This window comes from Nicotiana tabacum, chromosome 23 (assembly GCF_000715075.1).
Source record: "Nicotiana tabacum cultivar K326 chromosome 23, ASM71507v2, whole genome shotgun sequence".
Lineage (NCBI taxonomy): Eukaryota > Viridiplantae > Streptophyta > Magnoliopsida > Solanales > Solanaceae > Nicotiana > Nicotiana tabacum.
In genome coordinates, this window is record NC_134102.1 from 10,280,219 (window position 1) to 10,290,308 (window position 10,090).

At 31.7% G+C, this 10,090-nt stretch overlaps 2 protein-coding genes across 2 annotated transcripts; one reads left to right on the plus strand and one right to left on the minus strand.

The window, feature by feature from the left end:
* Window positions 1-3,466: 3,466 nt before the first annotated feature.
* LOC107778910 (uncharacterized) lies at window positions 3,467-4,800 on the minus strand. Its single transcript, XM_016599236.2, has 2 exons — window positions 4,643-4,800; window positions 3,467-3,919 (listed from the first exon to the last, which is right to left on the minus strand). The coding sequence occupies exons 1-2, from the start codon at window positions 4,704-4,706 to the stop codon at window positions 3,588-3,590; spliced, it is 396 nt and encodes a 131-aa protein (XP_016454722.1). The 5' UTR covers window positions 4,707-4,800; the 3' UTR covers window positions 3,467-3,587.
* A 3,288-nt stretch (window positions 4,801-8,088) lies between these two features.
* LOC107778902 (uncharacterized) lies at window positions 8,089-8,643 on the plus strand. The gene has a single exon (XM_016599229.2). The coding sequence runs from the start codon at window positions 8,089-8,091 to the stop codon at window positions 8,641-8,643; it is 555 nt and encodes a 184-aa protein (XP_016454715.2).
* Window positions 8,644-10,090: the final 1,447 nt, after the last annotated feature.

Here is a 10,090-nt window from a genome sequence, read left to right on the forward strand (position 1 = left end):
CTCTTTGCCACAAGTTTTACACTTAGCCCTATTTTTTTCTCTTAGTTGAGTAAAAATGGCCAAACAAGAGATATTTCTGTCCGTTTAGAAGGTTGTCTAGAAAAAGTAGGGGCAGTAACAAGAGGGTCAGACGGGGGATCATTTGGATTATTATTAGTTGGGTTAACTTCAGGAGCAGGACTAGTGGGTGTATCGTCATCTGGTTGCATTTCATCAAAATCTATTTCTTCATCATCATTTTCATCAATAGTTGGATTACCATAAAGAGCATTCATATATTCATGGTTTAATTGTTCACCGGGTGCAATATTATGGCAAAATTAACTCTCGGTAAATTGTAATAAACTATTATCGCTATCAAGAATAGCAGGTGTAGGACGGGTAACAGGTTTCGGCCGAGGAGTCGGGGGAAGTGGAGGAAGAACCGATTGGCCACTAGATTCACCACTCTTGAATTTTTTCTTATTTTTACTAAATATTTTTTTTTTAGGGAATAAGCCATCTTAATTAATCAAGCAAAGTAAATAAAACAAACAAAATTATAATATTAAAACTTAAGAGTTGGAACGAGTTTACCGAATTGACGAACAACTTGTTGAAAAATAATTATCGTTGAAGACTTGAAGACTTCAATTCACCAACTTCACAATTTTGCACAAATTGTAACAATTAAGTAAGCAATTATAGAAGAATATTAGAGAGAGATTGAGAGAGATTGATGATTTTGTGAGAAAAATGAAAGAATGAGGGGGTATTTATAGTTGAAAATAGGGAAAAAGTGTAATTATAAAAAGTTTGGAGTTAAAACAAAATTTGGGGGGTTAAATGGCTATTTTGCAAATAGCCAACGGCTATTTTGGCAGACCAAACGGCTAGTTTTTAAATGGCCAAACGGTCAATTTTATTTTTTAATTAAAATTATCCGTTGGGCCCGTTTAGGACCGTTTGAACCGGCCCACTTCTGGGCCGGTCCCGGTCTCGCGAGCCTCCCATATGAGACCGGCCCACTACCCGACCCACCATCCCACGGTCCCGGTCCTATCCGGTTAGGACCACCGCCCATGTGGGCTTGCGGTCCTGGGCCGATCCCGATACCGGCCCACATGCCACCCCTAACCAAAACAAAGAAAGGTTGCAGCCCAACACTAGCAGCGGATCTTTATTCTAGTATTTCCTTTCACACTGTAGTTCCTTTCAATTGTTACTAACTTATAGTTAATAAAATATTTTTGTTGAGATTCAAATTCAAGATCTTTGCTAACTAAATGGATACTCTAATCAACTAAGCTATAAGAGTTTATTGCTCTCTTGTTTCAGCTTAAAATAATTGATCTCTTATTTCATAGATTTGCTATAAGATTCAAATACAACTACGAATAGTAAATTTGTTAAAAGTATATCTGCTGATGGTAAATATACTGTAACCTGTCAATGGCCCTGCCAAAACCTTGCTCAATTGCTTAGTAATGCTTTGCTCTAATAGAGCTTAAATAAGGACCATGTGGCTTTGTAAGTTATTAATCTAGAGAATCCTAGGCAACGTCGCATCGTGGTAGTGCTAAAATATTCACATGAGTACATCTCATTCGAATAAGACATTTGGAATAAGTTGGACTATTGACTGGAAAATGGAAATGGAGTTCTCTACCTACTTGATTTTTTCTTTTAAAATTGTTCGTCAATTTAATTAAATCTAATTCATGTGAACATATATAAATATTGTTGACTAACGGTGAAGCAATTTAGACCAACTAATTAGATAATGTTAACTCGCTGCTATTAGCTTACTATAATACAAGGGGAAAAAATAAGTTATCAGGAAAAAATAATAGTTAAAAATAGTAACCTTCGGCTAGATTTTTTTTTTGATTTTTATCATTTTGAAATAATAAATATTAAACTACCCCACATATGTGTGCTAATTTTATGAGTTGTTGACCCTATTTTATTTGCCTAGTTTTTAATATTATGCGTAGAAATAAATGACTCATCCTATTCAAAATTTGCTTCAGTCAATTCGGATTGGATTAAGACGGATTGGACTAACAAGATTAATGTTTTTTGAGATTTTTATATAAATAGCCGGTCATATTCATTGTTTATACATTGAGTCCATTTCTCATATGGTCACTGAACTAATAGAAATTGTCTATGAAAGTCATTTTACTTTATTTTGTAACTGAAAAGTCATTATACTTTGCACATTGTTACTCAAAAGTCACTCAGCACTTTTAAGGCATTATTAAATATTATTTTTCATATTTCTTTTCAGCCCAACCATTTAGAATATCAAAAACCCATTTAAATCATGACTCGGTCGTTCCATGATCCGGCCCATTTTTTCTTATTTCTGTTATAAAAAACATAAATATTACTTTGCTAAAGTGTATTATATTGGTTCTCAATATAGTTATACTGAATGTATACATTGGTTTAAGCTAGAGAATAAGAAATTAATCTTAACAAACTAGAGGAGTTAAATTTGAAAGTGAAACAAGAAAATTAGCAGCTTTGAAGTGGAAGAAAATAAAAAAGAGGAAGGAAAAATGAAGAAAAATTATTTATGCTTGAAATTTTGATTGAGAAATATTACTAAAAGAGTTAATTAAAAGACAACATCCTCGATGTTTTAGAACAAGAACGCGCATTGCTTATAGTAAAGATAATATTACTAGAAGACCATTTCTAGCCGAACTAATTTAATACTTTGCTTAAACCAGTATGTTGAAAATCAAGATAATTAACAGCAAAGTAATATTTATATTTTTTGTAACAAAAATAAGAGAAAGTGGATCGGGTCAAAGAGCGGGTTGAGTCACGGTTTAAATGGGTATTTTTTTTATTGTTTAAATGATTGAGTTAAAAAAAATATGAAAAAAAATATTTAATATGCCCTAAATGTGTTGAGTGACTTTTGAGTTACAATGTGCAAAGTATGATGACTTTTCAGTTATAAAACAAAGTAAAGTGACTTTCATAAACAATTTCTATTAGTTCAATGACTATGAGAAATGGACTCTACGTAATTATACATGTGTAATACATAAATTATGCATATATTATACCTCTAGCTATTTTTAATTTAAGCGATTGGATGGACGGCTATTAGGTTTATTCTTCATGTTTTTTTCCCACATGCCACAATGCTGATTGCGGAAAAAGTGTTACAATTTCCATTCATGGGCGAAGCGAAGCTACATTGTCATAAGAGTGGTCAATTGACCACCCTGGATCATCTTTCGTCGAAAAATTATACTTTGTATATAGGTAAAATATTAAATTTTAGAGATATATGAAACATCCTTTTTCGAAGAATATTTTTCACTTCTTTCAAGTTTGAACACCCTTTGTAGGAAATATTTTTTCACTTCTTTCAAGTTTGAACACCATTGGATAAATTTCTGGCTTCGCCGCTGTTTTCATTATTGACAACATATGAAAGAAATTAAAAATTACTTACACAAACTCGTTAATCTACCCATCTCATATTGATAAACTGGAATTAAAATTGAGAAAGTAGAAGGATGACCAAATACGAAATAAAGCAAAAAAAGAAAGAAAGAAGGAACTTCCAAGATTGTATTAGTTCAACCCGTTTGAGGATCACGATATTTTCGTTTGGGTGGAGGTTCTGATCGTCGTGCATGTATTGCTATTTTTCGATGTGTTATTATACGTTTTCTATATTCCATTACATACACCCCTCCATTTTCTGGTTCATGTTTTGCTACCATTTTCTGGCCTTGTGCATTTTCTGGTTTAGGATCTTTCACCACCTGCTCTTGTCCTTGTCCTTGTCCTTGTGCAGCATTTTCTGGTTCATCTATTACTACCACTACTTCTTGGGCTTGTGTAATTTCTGATTCCTCTATTTCCACTACTGGTTTTTGGCCGTTCTCATTTTCTGGTTCAGACAAAACTGAAGTAATAATATATACCCAAATCAGTTCACAATACAACGATAACAGGTTAGGATATACAGTGCGGAACCAAGATTTATATAAGGAGATTTAAAGAAAATACTAGAATGTCATAGTTGAGATTTAAATTTGTGACTAAAGGCAATGTTTGAACCCTTTTTTCCTCGGGGATTCAACATTTTATATATATAATCATCACTGATAAATCAACTAGCGCTGCCTTTGGTTGGTGTTTGAATCATCACTGATAAATCAACAATAACAACAAACCTAGTTAATTTCATGAGTGAGGCTTGGCAGAGGTATATTTATAGCCTATTTTATGGGGCACACGAACTCATAGTTTCTTTGGCAAACTAGGTTTTTTATGTATATATTTATTATAATTGATCTAATATTATCTGATGACACTCATGTTCTAAAGAAGCTAAATGGTGCTCTTGGTTAAATACTTAAATTTTTACCTAAAGGAGCAGGGATCAATTTTCACTTAAACACTTTTTTTTTCCTCCTATCTTTAGTGATGTACCCATATTTTAAAAATTTTAGATCCGCCTTTAGGATCCGGGAGGGTAGAGTATACGCAAACCTTACCCTTAACTTGTGAAGATAAAGAGACTTTTCCGATAGACCGTCGACTCAAGAAAAGACGGAAAAAGAAAGCAGTAATAATTTTCATAATAAAATCCATAAAAACAAGATTATGGTCTTTCAACTCTTACCTTTGGCAGGTTTTCCACATGATATGAGGGATTCAAACAGAACTCTGATCCTGCTGCTCTTCATGTCTAGATCTCTGCAGTGAAGTTAGCGACTTTCTTTTCTGTGTATTGTAAATTTTGCCAAGGCTCAATATGCTTTATAGTATATAGGAATATTTAAAGGTAGAAAGGTTCATTTATTGTACTTGTTATTTTAATAGAGCATACAATCAACGTGTTTTTTTTTAATCTAGATTCCAAGGAAACGCGACAACGACTAATATAATATTCGCAGCAGAGTACATCTCTTCCGAATAAGACATTTTGAGTAAGTTGGACTATTGACTGGAAATGGAGTCAATATTTTTAATCACGTTTTTCTAAAATATTTTATAAATATTTTAAATTATGAATTATTATGACTTATAATACTCTTTATGTAATTTCCGAAATCAAAATTTTATTTTCAAACTTAAAAATCTATGTTCAAATTAACGGTCAAAGTTTTGACCGTCGTACTACGGACTATGTCAATATTTTTGAAACGGAAGAGTATTCAATTTAATTGGAGTACAATTATTCTTGCTACATACACTGTACTCTTCTTATTATTAACCAGTCTTTCAGAAGTGCGGATCCACATAAGAGGTGCACGTGTGCATGCAGATTTAGAATTTTTAAAATATGGAAACACTGCTAAAGAAAGAAGAAAAAAAGGTATTAAGTGAGAATTAATTTTTATTTCTCTGAGTAAATAACTTAGTATTCAACCAAATGTATCATTCAAACTTTGTGGAGATACAGACATAAAATATCCACAAAGTTCTGATGAAAATGTATCATTCTATTAAAATAATTCAGAAGATACATACATAAAATATTTAATTTTGATGAAAATACTATAAATTCACGTGATCCATAAACTATTCTATTAATCCGCCCACGACCCATGTGCACGTGTACAGATTGTTAGAATGGAATCATGTGATTTTCGATAGAAATTCATTGCTCTAAACTCTAATTTGTATTATCTAATTGCTTGAATCTGTGTTAGTTATTTATCACCATTGCATTAGAAAATATTACTTCTAATAACCACTCTCCTTCGATATCTTTTTAAGTATATTTTGGGGGAATTATTTTCCTTTATTATTATTCTTCAATGTGAATGTGAACGCGTGTTGATTATAAATAGTTGAACAAGGTGACACTCGACAACAAAATATTCATTACCTTGCATAGATTATATATATGTTTGACTAGTTACATAGACCTAATCATTTTTGCAAGAAATAGATTTGGGATTGTTATACATGGACTTAAAGTCACCATCAAAAGGAAAAAAGGACTCAATTCGACTACAATGATCTAGAATGTACTGGATTAGAACTCATGCGTTTTAACTATGAGAATTTTTTCGTTGGAATTGATATTTGCTAATTTATTTAACGGCAAAGGTCCAAATATACTCTTGTATTTTAAAAAATAGTGTAAGAATATCCCTCGTTATACTATTGAGCTATTTATACCCTTGCAGTCATATTTTGAGTTCAAATATATCCCTCATTTAAACGGAGGAACATGTGTCATCGTCCTGTTAACCAATTCTAAATATCTCTTAATTAATTAAAAAGACCCATTATTTGGTACCCAAAAAGTAATTTTTTAAAGCAATTGTTTTTTGTTTGTAAAAACTGAAAAAAACTGATATTTTTTACTAAAAACTAAAAAAACCAAAATATTTTCTAAAACAATATTTTTGTAAAAACTGAAAAAAAAATATTGAAAAGCAATTAAAAATTATAAAAAACTGAATAGTTTTTTACTAAAAACTGAAAAATTCGAAAATAGTTTTTTTCAGTTTTTAGAAAAATATTTCTTTAAAAAAAACTGAAAAATAATTTCTAAAGCAAATATTTTTGTAAAAACTCAAAACAAAACTGAAAAATAATTTTCTAAAGTAATTAAAAACTGAAAAAAACTAAATTTTTTTTAACTAAAAACTGAAAAGAAAAAAAAAAGAAAATGTTTATTTTTTCAATTTTTACAAAAACATTGCTTTAGAAAATTATTTTTCAGTTTTTTGTTTTCAGTTTTTACAAAAATATTGTTTTAGAAAATATTTTTCAGTTTTTTTTAAAGCGGTTTTTTTGTAAAAACTGAAAAAGAAATATTTTCGTTTTCTTCAGTTTTTAGTAAAAAATAATTTAGTTTTTTTCAGTTTTTATAAAAAAAAATTGCTTTAGAAAATTACTTTTTGGGTACCAAATAATGGGTCTTTTTAATTAATTAGGAGATATTTAGAATTGACCAACAAGACAATGACACGTGTCCCTCCATTTAAATGATGGGTATATTTGAACCCAAAGTATGACTGCAGGGGTATAGATAGCTCAATAGTATAACGAGGGGTATTCTTAGACCATTTTCGAAAGTAAAGGGGTATATTTAGACCTTTGCCGTTTATTTAATTACTAAAAACTTTCTCTCTCACATAAAAGCCAACCAGCCACCAACAAAACCCATGCATTTTCCACCTTAACCTTAATACAATATATCTTTTTTAGTATGTCCGAAAAAAGGATTTATTTTTGAATTTGAAAATGATTTAACTTAAAATTTTTATTTTACCCTTAATAATAACTTTATACAAAAGCCTTAATGCCGTACAAATTTTATCACTTGTTTAAGGCCATAACACATCAATACATGATCACATAAAATAAAACGGAGGAGTATGATATTTACAACTAAAAATCCGAAAATAATATAAGATATTCCTTTTTTTTTTTTTTACACTTCATGATTGAAATTAAAAACTAAATTTCACTCACCAGCGACCAAGTTGATTGCTGAAGCACACAAAGTTACTATAGTTTCTTTTGTTGACAACTTATGAAAGAAATTAAAAATCAACAAACTCATTCTGAAGAAACTCTATCCTAATTCTAAGACTCAAGGAGATCTGCTTAGAGATAGAGAAGACGAAGAAAACCTAGAAGTAGTCGTGTATTCTGTCCACATAAAAGTTAAGGGTCATTTGGATGAGTTTATGATAAAATAAATTATATAGTTAGTGGGTTAGGTAAATAAAATATAAGGGAACATAGTTAGTGAGTTAGATGAGAGGAATATAGTATAAGGGAACATAGTTAGTGGGTTAGGTGGGAGACACATAGAAAAATTTCCAATTAATACAAAGAATATAATACAAAGCAATGAATAAGACACACAGAAAAATTTTCAATTAGATTTCTTCTTCAATTTCGTACATGGTATCAGAGCAATAAGCTCGATCCAACAGTCGAACCATCAAATCCATTTACATCAGATTTATCATCATAATCAGTAACTTAAAATGCCTGAAACAACCTATCACATCTACTGGTGATACGAGAAATGCTGCAAAACCAGTCAACTATGATATCAATCACCCTTATCATCTCAACAACTCTAATTCACCACGAATGACTCTAGTCAACACTGTGTTTGATGGAAGAGGATACCGAGGGTGGAGGAGATCTATTCTCCTGTCTTTTTCAGCCAAGAAGAAACTTGGTTTCATCAATGGAGCATGTCAATCTCTAGATCATGAACAATGGAGTTGCGTGAATGACATGGTCATCCCTTGGATCCTAAATGCTCTCTTAAAGGATATTGTAGACATTGTGATATACTCCAAAACTGCAAAAGAGCTTTGGGACAGCCTGGAGAAGAGATTTGGGAGATCAAATGGAGCCAAACTTTATCATCTGCAGAAGGAGTTATTAGGTTTAGTACAGGGAAACAGTGACATTGCAGGATACTTCACTAAGCTCAAACGACTGTGGGATGAATTAGATGCATTAAATGTTATCATATGTTGTTCATGTATTTGTGTTTATGAAGGAAAGGAAAAGTTGACTAAGTCTCTTGAGGATCAGAGATTGATCCAATTCCTAATGGGATTAAATGAAATCTATGCACAAGCAAGAGGAAATATCCTAATGATGAACCATTTGCCTAGCTTTTTTCTAGCATAGATGTTGCTTATTCACTTCTCTTGCAAGATAAAAATCAAATAGAAGTTTATGCAAATGCACATTTTAATTCTGAATCAGTATCATTCATGGCAGTTGGAGAGGCCAAGCAGCCTAATGCACAACTTCTAGCTGATTTAAAGCTTTTATGATCACAAGACAAGGGAAGAATTATACGAAACTTAGAAACCAAACACAAAAAGGAGCAACCATAGCACCCAAATATAACAACTCAGGGCAAAAATTTGTTAAACCTCAACAAAGGTTTAAAGGAAAAAGGAAGTACAATCCAAATGTATCTTGTACTTATTGTGAAAAAATAGGATATACACAAGAGGACTGCTACAAAATTATTGGATTTTCAGAAGATTTTGAGTTCACCAATCAGAAAGGTTATCAGAATCAAATTAAAGGAAATGCAGTCCTAACACATGAGGAACCTGAGAATTCAGCAGGACAAAGCACTAAGCTCAACAACAGTAATTTTAGACAGCAACTCAGCAAGGAATAAATTGTAGAAATGATGCACATGTATAAGCAGGCAAAGTTAGCACATGCAGAAAATACAGGAATCAATGTTAATGCAGTTGCTGGTACTATTTTAAAATACTCAGGTTCAATGTTTACTAGTCTAAAATCAGACACCTGGATCATTGATTCAGGTGCCTCAGAGCATATGTGTTTTGAACCTAATTGTTTTCTATTTCTAACACCACTTCATGTACCTTTGAATATCAGTTTACCTAACTCTTTCAAGGTGATTGTTACTCATATAGGGAGTATTTCTATTCTGCCAGGTCATATCTTGAACAATGTGTTACTTTTTTCATAATTCAAATATAACTTATTATGAGTTAATAGGTTTTGTGTCAGTTCAAGTATGATATCCTATTCACATCTATTGGGTGTGTATTGCAGGGCCTTTTAATGAAGAGTCCACAAGTTTTTGGGGAAGTTAGAGAGGGACTCTACTTATTGGAACCAAGTAGTGTTGAGTCTAAGGGGATATTCAGTAGTAATGTACTTTCAATTCCAAAAGGAAGAAATTCCATTTCAGAGTCTGTTTCCTTTTCTAGTCCAGTTCAAGTTATTGCTACTCTTGATGTTAAACTTTGGCATGTAAGATTGGGACACCTCTCATTTTCAGCAATGAAGCATTTAGATTTCCTTCATTGTAATTTAAATCCTAAATTTATCTGTGATATTTGTCATGAGGCTAAGCAAACGAAGAATCTTTTTCCTGTCAGTAGCATAAAATCCAAGCATATTTTTGAACTTATACATGTAGACACATGGGAGCCTTATAAGTCAAATACTTACAATGGATTCATATATTTCCTTACTATAGTAGATGACTATAGCAGAGGAACATGAACCTTTTTATTAAGTACAAAAAGCAATGCTTTTCCTATGCTTAAATCTTTTCTGTCTATGGTTGACAGGCAATTCA

What these genes read in the sequence shown, in the direction of transcription:
- LOC107778910 (XM_016599236.2), bottom strand. Translation starts at nt 4,706, where the DNA reads ATGAAGAGCAGCAGGATCAGAGTTCTGTTTGAATCCCTCATATCATGT. An exon ending in ATGTGGAAAACCTGCCAAAG is followed by an intron (nt 3,920 to 4,642) that starts GTAAGAGTTGAA and finishes TTATTACTTCAG; the next exon opens with TTTTGTCTGAACCAGAAAAT.
- LOC107778902 (XM_016599229.2), top strand. Translation starts at nt 8,089, where the DNA reads ATGACTCTAGTCAACACTGTGTTTGATGGAAGAGGATACCGAGGGTGG.